The 18,315-nt window shown below is 37.4% G+C and overlaps 2 protein-coding genes across 13 annotated transcripts in view; one reads left to right on the top strand and one right to left on the bottom strand.

The window, feature by feature from the left end:
* Positions 1-18,315, bottom strand: part of TRDN (triadin) — a 251,596-nt gene that overhangs the window by 48,224 nt on the left and 185,057 nt on the right. For all 12 annotated transcript variants that reach the window (XM_080389939.1, XM_080389943.1, XM_080389945.1 and 9 more), the window contains 3 exons: positions 15,242-15,271; positions 2,275-2,301; positions 1,193-1,240 (listed from right to left, as the gene is read on the bottom strand). In XM_080389939.1, the coding sequence (XP_080246065.1) occupies positions 1,193-1,240; positions 2,275-2,301; positions 15,242-15,271 (105 nt within the window). The remainder of the gene's footprint in view (positions 1-1,192; positions 1,241-2,274; positions 2,302-15,241; positions 15,272-18,315) is intronic.
* The window catches only part of CLVS2 (clavesin 2), a 242,221-nt gene that overhangs the window by 167,725 nt on the left and 56,181 nt on the right, over positions 1-18,315 (top strand). The window lies entirely within an intron of this gene.

The raw sequence follows: 18,315 nt of genomic DNA, 5'->3' as shown, positions 1-18,315 counted from the left end.
CCCAAAAAAAAAAAAACAAACAAAACCAAAAACCACAACAACCCAATAAACACCTTGGCCTCTGCCTCTTTGAAGGCTAGAGTGAGAAACATAGCTTTTTTTCTCTGTTGTTCTCTGTTGACTCAAACCCAGTAATGCAGCTTCACTAAGTCAGCTACTCAAGGCTTGCAGGAAACCTCAAAATGTGTGTGGAAATACTTAACTTACAAGCAGAATATTGTATTATAAAAACAAATGAGAAAAATAGTAAATGCATAGGAGAAATTGTTTTCTTTCAAAAAAGAATTTGGGCAAAAAAAAGCATAATGGAAAAATGTGGCCTGCCTATCATTGAACACATGTGGGTTTAAGTAGTTAATCCAATCACTTATTCATGAGCACTTCATTTTTACATGAAGCTCAAACAGCAGCACTGCCAGTAAAGGTTGGTGGGATGCTGATACGTGCTTTTCAGTGTCCACCCCATCTGGTAAGACCACTCAGGAGAGATGTAAGCAGAGCACCAGTAGCTGAGTTTCCCGTGAGGTTGTCCTCTCAGTCTTGTTTCTTCACACCAGACCCAGCTGTGGATCCCTGAATGCCTTCCTCCTCAAAAAGCATGAGGTGCAGAGCCCTGGTTTGAAAGAGGGACCCCTGCCCTGCTCACCTCATCCCGTTGTCACTCATTAGTTACAGTTTACCCGAGTGCACAGTCAGCCTGGGATTATTATTAGTTTTTTTTTAAATTGTTCATCTCCCGTTCTGAGATTCAGAAACTGGAGGCTCCCTCTGTGCAGGCTATCATGTACCTGGTGAGACTGCAGCTCTTCCTTTTTGGGGACCAGACTCAGTTCATGTAACGACTGGTTTACTGAAAAGGCTGAGATGGAGTAATTCCCAGCATTTTTCTTTGATGTACTGAAGGGCAGTAAAGAACTCCTTCCCCAAACTCTGGAAAATGGGTTTGGCTAATGCTTTATAAGCCATACTGCACCAATGAGAGTCACAGAAACTAAAAAAAAAACCTGTGAAAGCTGAATCCTTTTAGGTAAATTTCACCCCCATTTTTCTTCCTCTCCCAGACTCTGGGAAAGTCAATGACACAAAGCAAAAAAACAGTACCTAGATCAAGAAAGTCTCCCAGTTTTGCAAACCACACATATCCTTATTGAGTGGAGCCTGGAGTAATTGGAAATGAAATTACCAAACCTACCTGGCTTAGTCTGAGAGAGCACTTTTTCATGTTTAATGCGTTCATGCTCTGCAAGTAAGAAGAACCCCTACATTAAAAGGCTTTTTTAATTTTTAGAAGACTTTAAAAATATAAGGTTCTCATTATGATTTGTCTTTCATATTCACACTAGAATTGAGAATTTTTTGAAAATATTTTTTGAGAAAAGCATTTAATTATTTTTTCCCTAAAATATAAAAATAATACCTAAGATTTTTTTTTAAATATTGTTTAAGGAAGCACAAAATTAAATTCTTTGGTTTTTAGAAATATCATAGAATCGCTAAAATTGTGAAATGCTTTCACTACTAATTTTGATTGTTATCATCTATCTTCTATATAGAAAATTTCTTCTTGATGTTTAATATAGAAAACATAAAAGTATTTTATTACAACAGAAGTGAAGTTGCCTCATATAGGATGGCAAATAAAAGTCAGTGTACTGCATAAAGAAAAAATAACTTTCCATATTTCTCTGTTAGCCTGGATCCCATAGATATATTGTGAAGTAGTAACAATAATAAATACTATACTGTATTAAAATATAAGCTGTGTGCAATTTTCTGCTATTTAAAAACAGTGTGATATCCAAACCTCAGCATTATGAGACAGAAAAAAGGAAGCTATGGCCTTTCAGAGGAATGTTAAAAATATGTTTCATTATGATTTATAACAGCTATGTCTAAATTGTGTAGCAGGTGAGGGCTGCAACATACCAAGTGATAAATCTCTCTGTTGCTTGGATCAGAGACATAGCCAGAGAATTGCACAGACCCTTCCTCGTCTGTGCGCCCCTTGATTTTTTTCCCAGTGTGAAGCTGCTACAGAGGCACAGGGCACAGGTGGGTCTTATCTCAGCCATAATTGGAAAATGTTTTCCACTCAGACTGGGACCTGTGAATCACATCTGGTTCTGCATTACAGAGAGAGTCACTGAAAACTGGTCTCATAAGTCAAAATTGTGTTGATGAATCCTATCTTAAGCTGCCAAAACTGACAACATAATGAAATATCTTCCTCCTACAAGCTAAAGTAACAATATTCTTCATCAACTTGATACTTACTGTGTTCATGAGGTTTCTCTGAGGTAACTAGAAGTAAACAAAAAAGGCGTATTTTAATATTTTTCTGACTGTAACACAGGATTTAATGCATTTATTCATGACATTTTTAGACATGTAAAATAAACATTCAGTGAAATCTATATTCATATATGCAACAGTTAGAATTGTCTTATATTATCCACTCCAAACATCTAACTGGGACACTTAGTTAAGCAACACAAGTAATGTAAATTCCTCATTTAGCCAATATTTGATACAATACCCCTGGAAGGCTCTGTGCCTCCTCAGTAGGCTGAGTTGCCCTCACTAAGTGGTGACCATATATCAAACATAGGGCAACTACCTTGCTGAGGTGCTCAGTTCAGGGCCCACTAAGAGACGGGGCAAGTTCAGACCATAAGTTATCCAATACTGGACAAAAGCAGACAAATAAGTTTAGGTCGAGTAAGGAAATGACACCTAGGGCAGTCTAAATGCAAGACCTAATGAGGTCAATGAATTTCAGATGGATTCAATGATTCTCCAAGGAGCAGACTTATTTGAAAATGTAATTAACATAATTAGGGCACATGTAAGCAAAAGGACTCAGCACTGCAGTGCCACAGCTCCTAAACTTCATGCCATTTAATTTTCCACTGTTTTCCAGAAAAAAACCAGACAAATTTGAAAACTGAGCTAATACTTTCCATGGACCTTAGAACATTTCTCAGATAAAGCAAGACCTCAGGGAGCTGTACCCAATGCCATTATTGGTTCTACAGAAGAAAGTGAAATGTCAAGACCTAGCCCACCAGCTGGATTTTTCTTCTTGACTTTTGCAAGGCAGCTGTTGTTTTTAAGATAAAGAAGGCTCTACCACCTGCATGTAGCAGTCTGCTGTGTGTGAAAGAGTGTAGTCCCACGGAGACATGTAGCAGTGCAGGGGATGAGCTACTTTTGCAGGCCCAGCAACGCAAGCAATAATTCTGTTGCTGTGAGCTCCCAGGCTGTGATTCACTGAGCTCCCAAGTTCCCACTCGGGGCAAAAAGTAACTGCTGTGCAAATGGGGTTTTGTTTTGCTTGTCTTCCCTGCAGTATAAAACTGCTCCCATTTTATATCCAGCTTCTATTTAATCCAAGTTGTTGCTGTGCATTTATAGAGACAGCAAGTGGAGATGACATGCAGAGCAAAGCAAAAATAATGGAGCACTTTTGGGGGTAATAGAGAATAAGGATACAAATTAAGTGTATATACTGCTCCTAAGTGAGGAACCAGAAATAAGAAACAGCAGAAAAACATGGAACATATGACAAAGCCACATTTTTTATCTCTATGTGCATAAGAAAACCAGTAAATTTAAGCTCAACTGTTTTGCCTAAACACCCCAAAACCCACAGAAAATAGTACCTTAGACTCTGCAAGCTTAAGTAAATTCTAGTGTAATTGTGTATCCACAAAATATGTCTGAATTTTTTAGAGGGAATTGATTTTGTATTGTGTCCAAAGACGTAGTGAGATATGCTCATCTAGCTATGAATTACAATTAGCAAATAAATTTTTTAAAAAATAATATACCTGAACTTCAGAGGCTGGAATAATGGCTAACATATATCACAGAATATTGTGTCACATCACACTTTCAGTGACCACTAAAAAATGATCAGAGCTAGGCCACATATGAACGTTATTAAAGACTCTTTACTGACACTGCTTAATGAATTCTACAATCTTTTGTTATAGCATCCTTATCTCAGATCTGCAATTTGTTTTAAAACACTAAAATCAAAACAAAACCATTGTGCCTTAACTTTCTAGTGAAGCCAGTGCAGTTATTTCCCTTTTTCTGCTGATGAATGAGTCACGGAGAATGTTTAAAGCAATAGGAACTCAGCCCAGGTCCGGTCCCTCAGGTTTGGGAAGGTATCTGTGTTGCCCTTGTCCATGTTTTCTGTGGAGGTATTATTTAGCCAAACTCGTACAGTGTTGGTATCCAGTCAGAGCTTTAACATTGAGATTGTTGCTATCAAAGTTTTGCCTAAAAGCCCAGCCTTCTTTTTCTGCTGTAACAGAGATATTTCTACCACATATTTTGATGAAATAATGAAGACCATTCTAAAGTTAAAGGCTTTCACAGGATGTGTTGGCTACTCTAAAACATATCCATCAAAAAAAATACTGAATTTTTGAGATTGTCTTTAGGCCATAAACATTTATGTTTTGCCAAATCTGCTAACTATAATTTCAGTCCATTCAATATCAATTTTATCCTTCTTATGTGTTATATTATCTCATCAAAGATGTAATTCAAATGATGTGTACAGTGAGCAGAAAGTCAAAAATTGAAATCCCAAGACCCTTAGTTTCATTTTTACAGCATCGTGTGTCTATATCACAAATACCTTGATTTTTAGTCAGCGAAACAGGAAGAAGTTAAAAGCTAATTGTCAATTACCTAGTCAGAATTTCCAGAATATTTAATGATACATTGTATGGTATTTAAGCTTAAGGGTGAGAAGTGAAAGACTGTGCTCTGCTGCCATCACTCATTTCATGTAGTATCTTGCACTGAAAGTAAAGCAGGTCTGTTTAAATTTTGTGTTTAAAAAAATATTTCTTTATACAGTGCCTAAATAATCTGTGAAACTCCATGCTGCAAAACGTGCAGATGTTGATGATTTAAAAAAATGATTGGGCAAATTAGAGAAAAATTTACCAAGTGCTCTTAAACATGAAGATATGGTTTCTGGCCTAGGAAGTTCCTGAGCTGAGATCGCGGGAGGTCACAAGGCAACCTCTGTGTGCCTGTTCTATTCCTGTACTCTTTCCTGGGTGTTTGCTGGCTTGACCATTGGTGTAGAGGGTGTTGGGTAGGTGAATTCTTGATCTCACTTCCAACAGCTGTTCAGATGTTATTAACTAACAGGACAACCTGTTGGGTAAATAACCGCTTATTGTTCACAATGTTGGAAAAATCAGTCTTAAGCGCGTGCTTCATTTTAATTTGTTTTGCACTTAAACTATATTAGGGGAGGATAAGGGTCAGATATAGATCTAATGAAAACAGATGGATCTTTGATGAAATACTTAAAGCTATATAAGATCTGAACTGGATCAATGGAATTATCTGGTTCTACCCTCAGCAAAAACATTTTTGAAATGTCTTTTGTTGTCATTCTAAATTAAACTTGGTAACCAGGCTTGGTACTTAACTTGCTGTTTTTCACACTCACTTCAATTTTTTTCCACTCTTGCCTGCTTTTCTGGATGCCAGAATGGAATTAATTATATACGGCATATTTTTGTAAATTAGCTTCTTATATGGGTTCAGAAAAGAACTTATCTGTTTTATGAACCATAAATTGGTGAGGCTAAAAGCAGAACGTGCTTTTTTGTTGTAAGATGTTGATGTAAGTTGTAAGATGTCTATTTTCCATCTGGATAACAATCATTTGCTGTTCAGACAGCAAACACATTTGTGAGCATGCACACTCGTAAGAAAAGACTATGTTGTGCAGGAAATGAAAGCAATGTCAGAACTATTGGTGTTAGTGAAGAGTACCAAAATAATAATACATGCTGTAGCTGAGAAAATTATACCTAATTGGATAGTTACATGTGTATCACAAATAAGAAAGTTACTTTCCATTAGGCTAAGTAAAAGCCTGGTTCATCTTTCATTAAAGAGAGCACAAATACTTTTTAATAGATTTTCGAAGGGACATTAGACAAACACATCCATGACATTACTCTGTAACGATATCACAGGCCAAAAGAGGAATCAAGATCAACAGGAGTCTTTTAATGGAATTTTCAAGATTTGTGCCTTAACCTTCCAGTTTCTACATCATGATGAAGGATAAATCTTTGATTTCCTTATGCAAGCTAACTAAGTCTATTCTCCCTGAAAATGAACTCCAGGCAGACTAACTATTTAACCCTTAGTCATAAATGGACATTCCTCCTTCAAAATTCAATGGGAATACTGTAGTCTGCATGAATTTAAGATGACACATCATTCTACCTAATCACCAATGTGCTGTTAATTAAGGTTGAATAAAATGGTTTTGTTCTAGTCATTGTAAGGTTTTTCAGACTGTGGAGCAACTGTGTTATTAAAAATTCAACCAGGAAAGAATGCATTCCTTATTTTAGGCCAGTTCAGAACGTCTTATGTGATAATAAATTGGGGGGGGGGGGGGGAGGGGGAAAGGATTATTAGGATTTACCATTCTGTTAAAGAGCAGCTCTCCACCTTTCTGAAGTTATTGTCTGTACTCTTTGCCACTCAAAGGAGAAGTCAAATGTTCCCACAAGCTTTCTAGATCAGCAGACCTGATCCTTCATATCTGCCCATGTCATACTCAAGTCCTGCTGGCTGGCTGAGCAGCTGGCAGACTGGCTGTGCAGAAAAGGAGCCTAATGACCATGTGTCTAAAAAAATGACTCCTCACAAAACAGATTTGCTGCAGCAAGCTTTCTGTAAAAAGAATGGCTTGTGCTCGCCCTGACCCTGCTCTACATTAGAAAATTGCCTTGACAGTGTATGGCCAATAGTTACCCTATGGATATGTCGAAGCAAAGAAAGCGAGAATGTAGTGGTGGCATAAATAGGGGAAGCTGGTGTATGATTACATTGAAGTGTGTGTTGTGCAGATCCTTACAGGATCTCTTCATTGCTTACAGCATTCATTTTACATTTCTGGTTTACTTTAAATCTGGCATTTTCCAGGATATTTGGCCAGGTTTCTACACATTAAGAAAGTGTTATCCAACATTAACATGACAGGTATGAAATACTAAGTGATTTATCTAAGGCTATCTGGAAGGTTTGCAGGGAAGCAGAGAACTTGAACTTACAGCTAGTACTCTCGCTCCTATTCATTTGTGGGGAGTGCTTGTCTGGGTCTGTGCAGCACCATAGACTTCCTCGGACCACTGTTTCAGCAGGACTCGTGTGACTAATGAAGATGATACAGTAAATGGTTAAGGCAAACCCTCCTAAAATGCTGTGGTTTGCCATTATAATTAATAACTAACCACTGATATTAGACCCTGTAGGGTATTCATTTGCAACTTTCTATTGCTGCTTTCCACCAAAAAAAAGTGTCAGGCTGCTCTCAGAGTTCCTTCTGCCTTATTTCTATTACCAGAGCAGCCTGGTCCAAGGTATCTGCCTTCATACAGTTAGCATGTTTGTGTCCTCTCTTTGGTTTGCCTTATACTTTGGGACTGCATAGTGAAGAAGCAGCTGATTCTTGGTTTGGGGAGATTTTGCTGTTGTTGTCTAGAAAAATCTGTTTTTTAAGACTTATTTTTAACTGGCAATTCAAGAGTACTTTATGTAACTGGGAAAAACAAAAAGCAGGTCGGAAAGAGGAGGGAAGGGAGAAACTTTAGCATGGCATAAATGTAGTAGAAATAGCAAAGAAGTACAGACATTTCCAACATTTTAAAATGATTTTTAATGAGAGGAATTGCTTCAACTTGAATCTGAGATGCATGCCTGTAGGGAGCATTAGTAATGATCCCAATCTTTCTCTGTTTCCCAGTTTGTGAGTTAAACAATAGAAATGCACTGGGAGTTGTAAGTCTTGTTGAAACAGCAATCTTGCATGATAGCACTGAAAGCTAATGTCTGTAAAGTACTATAAGTCTTAAAATCCCAGGAGGACAAATCTTCCATCGACGAAGCTGGAAAGCATAAAATTTCAGTCAAGTGTAGATGAGGTACATATACTGCATTAATGCATTTCATCTTTAGGCACGTGTGGCGAAAGACCTGATGAGCTTCTCTCAATATCATCCTCAGCTTCTGATGTTTTCATGTGCTCTTCCCTGAAATTGTGGGATGGGAACATACAGATGAGGGACAATATGCTTAACAAGCTTTCACTTTTAGAAGTATCAAGTTTACGTTTGCATATAGCTAAGGCAAAACATAGCCAAGCTCAGCCCGTGCTTTATTGCAACACAAATTACTGACTCATAAAGGGTAACTGAGTAAAATCGGGCAGCCTGAAGTATGTAAGATGTTAGAGTGACGACATATTTTTCTGAATATTGACCTTAGTTCATGCAAAAATAGTGTTGTTCATTCTAGATAAAAAATTGGAGCCAAAACGAGCACCTTTTGCAGATGTTAATATTCACTAATAGTTTACTGCATAATGCCTGTTATTTGTGAAAAGTGTCAAACTAACCCCCGGGATCCAGCTTCCATGAAAATACTTCAGATATGAACTTGGTTGAGGTCCTTAGCTATGACTGGATTTCTAAAAGAGTAATCATGGTTGAATATATATTTGCATATTTTATTAAATAAATGTAAAATAATAATCATTAAGACAAGAATAAGATGGCCTCACAAAAATCGAGAAAAGAAGAATTTTGGAGGAAAGATTAGTTGATATTAGGAGTGGAAAACAATAAAAAATAATTAGCTTTTGAAAAAAATGGTCTTTTCCCAACATGCCACCCAAATTAAATGGTGATTAAAGCAGAGGGCTAATGACTAGCTTCCAGAGGCAGAACATCCTGAGCCATCTTCGTTCCTCATGAAATGCTGCTGATCACTGTTTTTGCTTTAATTACAACTTTGTAAGAGCACATTTCTGAAAATGATGTCTGCATAGATAAAAAAGGAAATGTAGATTACCACTAGAAGAACTGTTCATTCTGGAATTGCATCTGAATAGAATACCTCTGAGCATTCATTTGCAGACATCTTTGTGCAGAGCATTAAAGTAATAGTTTATCCCATGTGGAAATTTTTAGCTGATTAACCATGTGTTAAATGGGTATCCAGATGTTTAAGCATATTATGCTGATTGACAGGTGAAAGTGTTGCTGACATAATGCCAATATACATGTATTACACCTAACTTATAGCAACAATATAGGCCACCAATTACATAGATCAGTTTCCTCAGAAATCATAGCTGTTTCATAATCATTAAAATACTAGTTTAACTGTCTCCATTTTTTGGTAGCAGGGGCTGAATAAATTGTATTTTGAAGTTGTATTTTGAAGCAAGTAAGAATGATTAACAAAAGTGGTAATCATAACTGCAGTCAAAATGCTATGCTAGGTCTACCAATATGAATTGTTTTGCAGATTTGTTGTTACATGAGATATACAAAAAAGTCTAATCTCAATTTTACCTTGAATGGACTACAAAGGTATAAGCAATGACAAGGTTTAGATTAAATTGTAGGTATTTTTTAAATAAACATTGATGCAAGTTAGCATCGTTAGTTTTATGTGCCTTGATTATGAGTACACTGAAAATGAGGTGCTAGGGAGCTAAACATGGTTTGCAGCTTAATACTAAGAATTTTAGGTTAAATATTTGCATTAGCCCCTCCATGTAAGTACACTGAGAGTGGATATTCAATCAGCCATTAAGATCTACAAATGATTTGCTGTTTTTTCTCATGTTTCTTCTCTTTTAATGTCAGATTCTTAAGAGAGGGAAGGTTGTTAAAATAATGAACAATAAACTATCCTGATGTTCATTGCAGTTTGTTTTCTATTTTTGTTACTAAACCTAAACTATGTTCCGTGTTATAGTCAAGTCAGAAATACAGGTATCTCCAGGGGAAAACTCTTTTCATTCTGACAGATATATGACAGATGAAACACTCTCTGCAGATGCTTATTTCTCTCCATTAACTCTAAAGTGAGACTACGGTGAATAGCTTCAACATAGATGACTAACTTTAGACATCCAAATTTATATGAGTTAAAGTTTCTTAATAATTAAATTCATCTGAGGATCTAAAAAAGTCTTTTAAATTTATTAATTCAGTGAAAAGTCTTGAGCCCACTGCACTCATCATTCCTCTGCCTACTTTCTGCTTATATTGAGTGGGTGCTTGGGAGAGATGTTTTCTGCTCAGTTCATATCCTAACTGAAATATCTGCAACATGGAAAGTACATGAGCCTTGTCCTTCAAGATCTGGCCATCACTTAACAGAGGTTGTACAGATCATTACATCTCACATAACCCTGCAAAATGGACATAAATTATTTATGCTCCCCAAGACAGTTGAGACAAGGTAAACAGAGGTCAAGCAAACTTCAGATAACTCATGTAGACTTTTCAAAACATTGTCCATATGTCATGCAAATTCTCCATTCATTAATATTATTTGAATATGACAGGCTTTTGTTGCTTCAGCATTGGAATTCAAAGCTCACCAATCTATGGCTAGTCATCTATTAAATGAAAAATGTCTTTAGGCAGGAATGGATTTACACTGAAGAATACCTTGTCTGTAGTTTAAGACTCCTGTAAAGTGTTCTTAGTAAAACCACGTAATTTAGTTCTTAATCTGATTCAGAAAGGCAGTAAACCACGGGCTCGAAGATCCTCAGGGCTCCATCGTGTGGCTAATTCAATGACTGTTACCTCTTGAGAGATGCCTGCCTTCATTCAACTGCCGTGAAAATAGCACTGCTGGTGTAAACAGCATAGTAGGATGTGACTGTTTTTATTATTTTCTCACATGCAATACTGAAATTTTTAAACTATTTCAATAAAATGCTTTAGAAAGTATTTCTCCTTCCCCCCTCCTCTGTTTTGGAACACACATTCTGCTAGGAGGCTATGTAATACACTTTGCAGTTATAGAATTAGGTAGTCCGTTTTCTTAACCTTTGACCCATGTTAAAAAACTGCATAATGAAGGTGTGACCAGTGGCATTTGCAGCCGAGCAGAAACCCCATGCTGCCAGGACCATTTGTTTTATGTATAAGAAGGCTGCCTTCCAGTTTTTCTGGTCAACTTCAAAGATAAGGAGTTCTGAAATGCATTTTTTGGTTTGGAAAACTTCTTGATTTTTACATGCATTGGAAAGAGACACTGCTGTGCCTTGGCCAGTTTATACCACACTCTGTGTGTAAAGCAGCAGGTTCCAAGCAATGGATAGGGTACCATTACCAGGAGTAATTGAAAGAAATTGTTCTTTACTGGATTGGGAAAATTATGTAGTTTGGAGGCGGAATGTACGTCTTGCCCATTTCCTTCATTTGTTTGATATTGACTGCACTCAGACTATATGCAGTTTTTTATACCATGATGCATTTATTGAGAAAAGGTCAAAATGTGATTGTTCATACTCTCCTGTCAATTTATTATTGATGAAACTTGTCAGATGAATGTGGGTTTTGGCTTTCTAGAAACGATTAAATGAATTTAAGAGCAAGCTGCCAGAGCGATAATGCTGAAAATCAGAACAGGAGTCATGTAATTGACAGGCAACTAAGCTTTTACATCTCACTAGCTTACAAGTACTCAAAACACCTAACTGTAGGCAGTCTACATAGGAGATGAGACTCCCAGAAGACAGCTACCCTGAATTAGGAGTGCACTGTAACTTGCTCTCTGAAGCAAGACTGCTCCCTCTCTCTTGTTCATCAGCTGTAAGGAGCCTGGAGAAACCAGCTTCCTGGCAACTCAGGTTCATGATTCACGTTAAACAGTTAGACTGTTCTTACACACATGCATGTGGATGCCTAACCCACAGGGATTATGCAATGGTTAAATCCTGATTGGGTTCACTAGAATCACAGAAGTAATGATTCTTCGGGCAAGTTTTCCTGAGACTGACCCAGAGAGAGAATTTACTAAGCTTGTTGAGGTTGGTTGCTTGACATCCCCACCTTGGTCCATGCCCTCTTTAGTGAGAAATAAGGTATGGGAGCTATGAACTGAAAGGAGAAATTCCATTTTATCTAGAACCAGGAAACTTTGAATTGGCTTTAATCTGGCTCTATTTCACACAAAAAAAACCCCAAAACAAAACAACAACAAAAAAAACAACCAAAAAACCCAACCCCCCCAAAACCCCAAACCCAACAAAAAAACCCAATACTGTTTTGATTAAAAAAAATAGCATAATTTCTTTCCTTCAAAAAGGGCACTTAAAACTGAAATATTTTGGTGTTAGAGCTTTGTTTGTTGTTTCCTGGACGTGCACTGAAACTGATGGGCTTTGTCTCATATCATCAGTAATTGGGTCTATTGTAATTCTCTTGAATCCCTGCTTGCAGTGCATTCTGAGCAAGAGTTAAAAATTTTCATGTACTGGCAGCCAGATTTGTTCTTGGGGATTTTAGAAAGTGCCTTCCCCATGCAAAGGGTTGCTACTTCTTGCCCTTTAGGAACTGACAATTTTTTACACATTCCTGTGACAGCTCCTCTATCCCACACACATTGAAAGAAGGCATAACATGATGCTGGAAGCTGAAGCTATTTCTAGGACTTTGGTCACGAAGTCTTAAAGAGCCAACCTTTCAAACAGAAATGGTTAAAGCATAAGTTTCAAGCATAGATTGTGCCTTAAGGTTCCTGTTAGTATCATTCATTTTTTGAGAAATCAGTGAAATATGTAAGCTTTGGCCATCTTAATGGTGTTCTTTTCTGTCTCTTTCAAACTCCATGTCTGATTTATACTATGCACAGAATGTACTGTCAATAGAAAGTGTCATTCCATCTTCTCTTCTCTTTTTATGATGGCTTGTCACTCTGTATTGTTCATTATTCTTGTTTTTCTAGATGAGGGGTGTGTATTTAAGTAAGACAGAAAAATTGGAGAACACTTTGTATACAGTACAATGCTTATGTGCTGCATGATTTGCATGAGAAATAGTAAAGAAGTACTTGAACTGTGCATGCTACTACCACAATATATTTTGGATGATGAGCCAGTCAATTTAGAGTACTGCCTGGCTACTTCTATTATTTTTGCAGCTGGGCAAACCCCATTGTATCCTTAAGCAAAACCAGCAGACATTGCCCCTTTTTATTGCCAGTCAGAGGAATACACATGCAACTTGAAGCATTTTTTTATGATCACAGAATAAGCAGAAATAAATAAAACCTGATCATATTAGGAGTTAGCTAGTAACGTGCATATTTTCCTTGTGGGGTCTGCAGCAAGTGTGAAGTTAGATGAGAAAGCTAAAGCATGGCATGTTTGTTTTTTGGAAGAAGCTTTGTTACTTCTCTCCAGTAGTCCAGGTCAGTGCATATCTACTGAAGACAGAAACATTGCTGAAGCAATTTTCCTTAGTTACTGGAAAATTGAATTGGACTAGCCTGTTTTTCAGGAGAATAGCTACCTTCCTTGCTGACAATGTTGATTATGATCTCAGAAACCAGGAGATTTAGTCCAAAAATAAATAAAATTATGATATCAGAAGAATGACCAAAGCTGACTTTGTGCTTGCACCTCCATGTTTCTGTGAAATAGGTTGGTGGTAACCAGCAGAATGAGGTACACCGTGTCCTGAGCCAGGTGTGTGAAAGTATCTTACCTATACTTGTTGATAAAATCCTTTCAACAAATTAAGAAATCAGAGAATATAAATTTTTAGCAGAAAAAAATATAAAAAAGAAAATGAAATGGAAGAATTGAGCCAACTTCAAAGAACGTTAACCAACAATGCATTTCAAAATCAGTTTTGTTGGGGAAGATTATGCTTAAGGAGGAAAAAGTCCTAACCCAAGAAAAATTAACTAAGGGCAAGCAGTACATATGTCAAACAAATTCCCTTAATCTTCTGTAAATGAGTGGACCCATAACCTGCGGCAAGGCTGACAGAAGTAGCACCCTTAACAGTTACCTCACTCCTTTCCTTCCATTAAGGATGTTAACAGTCCATGTGGTCAATTCAAGGCTGTGAACACAGCAAGCATCTTGATGTCTGAAACCCAATGGCTGTAAGTGTAGCTGCCAGTTTTCTGATCCTCCCTGCTTCATGTGCTACCTTTCGTGCCTCAGTTGTTGCAAATTAATCTTTGGACAGAATATCCTGCTTGATACCTATTAAGCATGGTTGGTTTTGATAACCAAAATTAATTTTATTATTCTGTTAATTTTCATGAGGTGAAAGTTTGGCTCCAGTGAAGTGAATGGGAATTTTGCCACTAACATCAACATAGCCAAGATTTCATTAATGAGCTGTTAAAACAGTTGAGACTATCTTTTTTTTTCAGTTCAGTTAACAACTCTGCGTAGGAATAATAAGAATAAAAAAAAAAATATCAGGATTGAAATGTCTTCATGTACAGTCAGCAAAGTTGGCTCCATTGTCCAACTACGTGAACCACAGATTTTCCAGACTATTGTGAGATGGCAAAAGACATTTGCCCACAAAAAAAAATTAACCCCTATCTGTAAACTTCAGAAATAAAAAGCCTTCTTTTTTTTTTCCTCACTTACTCAATAGTAAATATCAAATAACCTCCTAAAACCTATGGAAAAGTTATGGAAATGGTCCCAGTTTGGTGAGCAAGATATGGCTTATAAAGCAAATTATCAATAAAGTTGAATAGATTAAAGAAAAATATCACCTTAGTGCTTATATTTCATTATTTTTGCTGTTGAAATAAAATCAACAAATTACAAAAAATATTTCAACTCAGCAAATCTCATTCTGGAAAAGAACACTGTAAATAGGTATTTTGGGTCTGCTAAATACGGTGTCTTTATTTTTAAACATTTTAAATAATGTTTTAGGTTCTGATTCAGGGCAAATTTTTCCACTAATCTGTTAAAATACCAAGGAATGACTTCAGCAAAGGTTACATGCATGCTCCATACACATCTGAAAAGAGGAAATTAAATGTGCCTGGGAAAGCGCCTTCTGCAAAGAACAAACAGCCAGGTCAGCATGCACAGTGCACTCCAACTTTTGTTCTCTTTGACAATCCTATCATGGCAACAAAGGCCTTTCATTTTCTTCCCGGTCAGAATGATGAAGTGTCTGATACTGGGCTGTGTCGGCCTGTGGTAAAAAGGAGCTAACAATGCTGGAAATGACAACTGTGTTATCACAGTAGGAGTAGATAAAGCTAGCTGACGGTAGCACATGAGGTGGTGTATGTCATCACAATTGTATCACTGAATGAAAGAAACATATCTCACAGCGGTCGCAGCCTGAAAGACACCTCAGTCAAGGGAAAATAATAGATTTACCTTTCTTCTCCCCCTCCTTTTTCATTGCAACTGAAATGGAAACAAAAATATGTATTTTAACAACTGCAGTTAATAACACGTAATATCAGTAAAAATAATTCAAACACCTAAAGATGAGCCTTTTGTGTACATATCTCAAACTATACATATTTCATGCATGCAATACAGAAATAGATTTCTTTGCCAGATGAAGAAATTGATGATCAGAAAGATGAAGTGCTTCCTCACAGACACCCAGCTCTGCTATTGATGAGAGCAAATTGCAGTTTTCTAGATTCTCACACTTAACTTCAGTCACAAAGTCATCATTCCTCCCAGACTCTAATACTGGGAGATAAAGGCACAGACCGAATATTTAAAAAATCTACAATGAAGAAGGAGAATAGGCTGGAGTGGGAAGGCATGAAAGTGTAGTGGAGGTCTAGAGGAAGGTTATGAAGCATCTTCTGTTTAAGAGAAATATGTGCTTTTGTGCTGTTAAAGCTTGTAGTGGTAAAAAAATGCATAAAATAAGAAGTAAAAAAACACCTGAAGTCATGTTCAGGTTTCTAAACCTTTGCCTAACATGGGGAATTACAAGACCCGATCATGTAGCCATCCCACCTCCAGCTACAGTGAGTTTTATGGGAAGGAAGACTGGAAAACACTGGAAGGAAATAAACCCAGTTTAAAACAAGCTGGAATCAGCTCCCCAGAGCAAGCTGGGGACCATTGCTGTATGACCAGTATTCAAACTCTGGAGAAAGAATAAAAGTCCCCCAAAAGCTCAGCCTGGGATTCCAATAAAACATTGCATGTATCTGTAATGGGTACTGTCGAAACATACCAACATTTTACTCAAAGTACTAAAAAAATTGTCTAAAATGGGAGAGCTACCTGCATTTACAGATGACTGCTGCAATCCTGATGAATCTGAGCCAAACTCATACTTACGTTCGTTTGAAATCCATGCACTAGCCATTCCCCAGCTTACATTTATAAGACTGAACCTTCTAAAAATGTAGTAATGATGGCACTTTATTTTGAAACATGCCTGTTAGAAGTGGCAGTGGTAAACCTCTGCCTTAGGTTCGCACTTGTGGGCAAAAGAAGACAGAGGAATTAAAATTCAGAGCTCTTATTCCCCAGAAAAGGGTGCTCAGCACCAGGCTGCTGGTATGAACAGACCGGACGCGGCACTGGAACTGGAAAAGAAACAAGCAGAAGTGGAGCTCTGCCCTTTGGAGAATGTGCTCTGGCCCAGGACAGAAATTAAGGGTCGTGAGGTCAAAGGAGGGAGCAGGCACAGTCTCAAGTGTTTGCATTTTGCTGACCTCTGCCTCTTCAGTGTTCTTAAAATGAAAAAGTAATTTTATTTCAAACTGTTAGTACATTTGGATAAAGCAGATCAAAAAGGAAAAGTTAAACCTGAAATTAGTGAAATGTTATCTATCAATGGCCTGTGGCAAAAAAAAAAAAAAAAAAAAAAGATTCTGTTTTCAAAGATTTTGAAGTTTTCTACCACTTAGTATCCTTTGACTATGAAATACAGTTTTGCATCTCAGGAATGTGCCCAGCAGTAGCAAAAAGGTTTCATGTCTAGAATTAGTGAAAAACAGGCAGAAGGTTTCCAGAATCTGGTCCTCTTTGCAATCACTTTGCCTTCCTAGATGAGGTGCATATCAGAGCTGTGAAGTGCACCTTTCACAAAACTGTCATTACAGCAGATATGCTGTTACCCCGCCCCCCCCCCCCCCCCCCCCGAAGCTGCTATAGAAGCCTCACTGACTTTTGAAAGACATACTTACATTGCCACTCGAAGTGTTTTGGAGGGACTTTCAAATCAGTAGAAACCCCCAAAATATTAAGACCTGGGTAGGGCTTATAAGCAAACGTGCAGTGCACCTCTGGGCTTCTGACTTCTGTCCTGCCAGTTTATGGGATGTGGCTTACCACATGTCTGGTCCCAAGGCAAGCACAGGCAGGGCAAGGTCCATCCGTGCCTGCCACTGCACTTACGGCTAGCTAATTTCTGTCATTATGCTATTATATCCTGTTGTGACATCTGTTTAAATTTTCAATTTGGCCACAGTTTTGCTGACGGAATGTACTGTAAATACTCAACAAAAGAGGTAGAAGAGACCTCATTCTGGCTACTGTTGCCAATAGCATTGCTCTGATCAAATCCTGTTATTCATACTTAAAATGACAAGGAATAAATGAAAAAGAGCATAGACACATCCTTTACATTGCCCTTTCAGAAGCTGAACAACGTGTTTGTATCTGAAATGCAGCAAAAAGATGGATAGATTACCCAAGGAATTTGGTTTACAATTGATAAAAAGCCAGATTACTTGCTGAGAACAAATGTGAGTAATATATTGTAGCTGGGCAGGGAAAGACATGAAATAAAGTAGAATGATGAGCTAGAAAATGTGATGGTCAGATATGAGAGATGCCTTTGGTTGTGTTCTTTTTTACCTTGAATATTTGGAGAAAGAACAAATATTTAAGCCTACATTTTCTGTGCTGTACTGATGAAAGATATCATCTAGTTCTTGAATTAGGAATTTGTACCTACAAACCTGTTCAAAGAGGACTATATAAACAGCCTTAAATCACAATCTTCCTTTTCTAGACCTGTCCAAATCCAACCATGCATTTCCAGTTAATGATCAAAAGCAAAATAAGTTTATAGGATACACATCCCATTTTCAGGGATCATGAATCCAGATTGACAACTCCTCTGGATATTATAAGTAAGCACCATAATCTTTTATGTTTTGGTAATGGGGAAATAAATCATTATGAAGCATGGCAGACCTTGTTCAAAAATTTTTCAGTGGGGTGGGAAAATAAAAGAAAATTTCCAATGGCGTAAGGGTCACAAAAGTATCTCAATGTCATAAGTATTTTCATTGAGAAAAAAAGAATAATTCAAATTCAGGATGGTTCTATTGTTTTTAACTTTCATCAGAAAAACTTGAATCTGGATCACCAGCAGTCCTTTAATCCCATAGATAGTGATGGTTCTGAGGGACATTTTTCTGAGCTGGTCAGCAAACAGAAACATTTCTGATATCTTGAAAACTTCT

This window comes from Falco punctatus (assembly GCF_963210335.1).
Source record: "Falco punctatus genome assembly, chromosome: 5".
Classification (NCBI taxonomy): domain Eukaryota; kingdom Metazoa; phylum Chordata; class Aves; order Falconiformes; family Falconidae; genus Falco; species Falco punctatus.
Note: the sequence above shows the minus strand (reverse complement) of the source record. Positions and strands in the feature narration are given on the sequence as shown.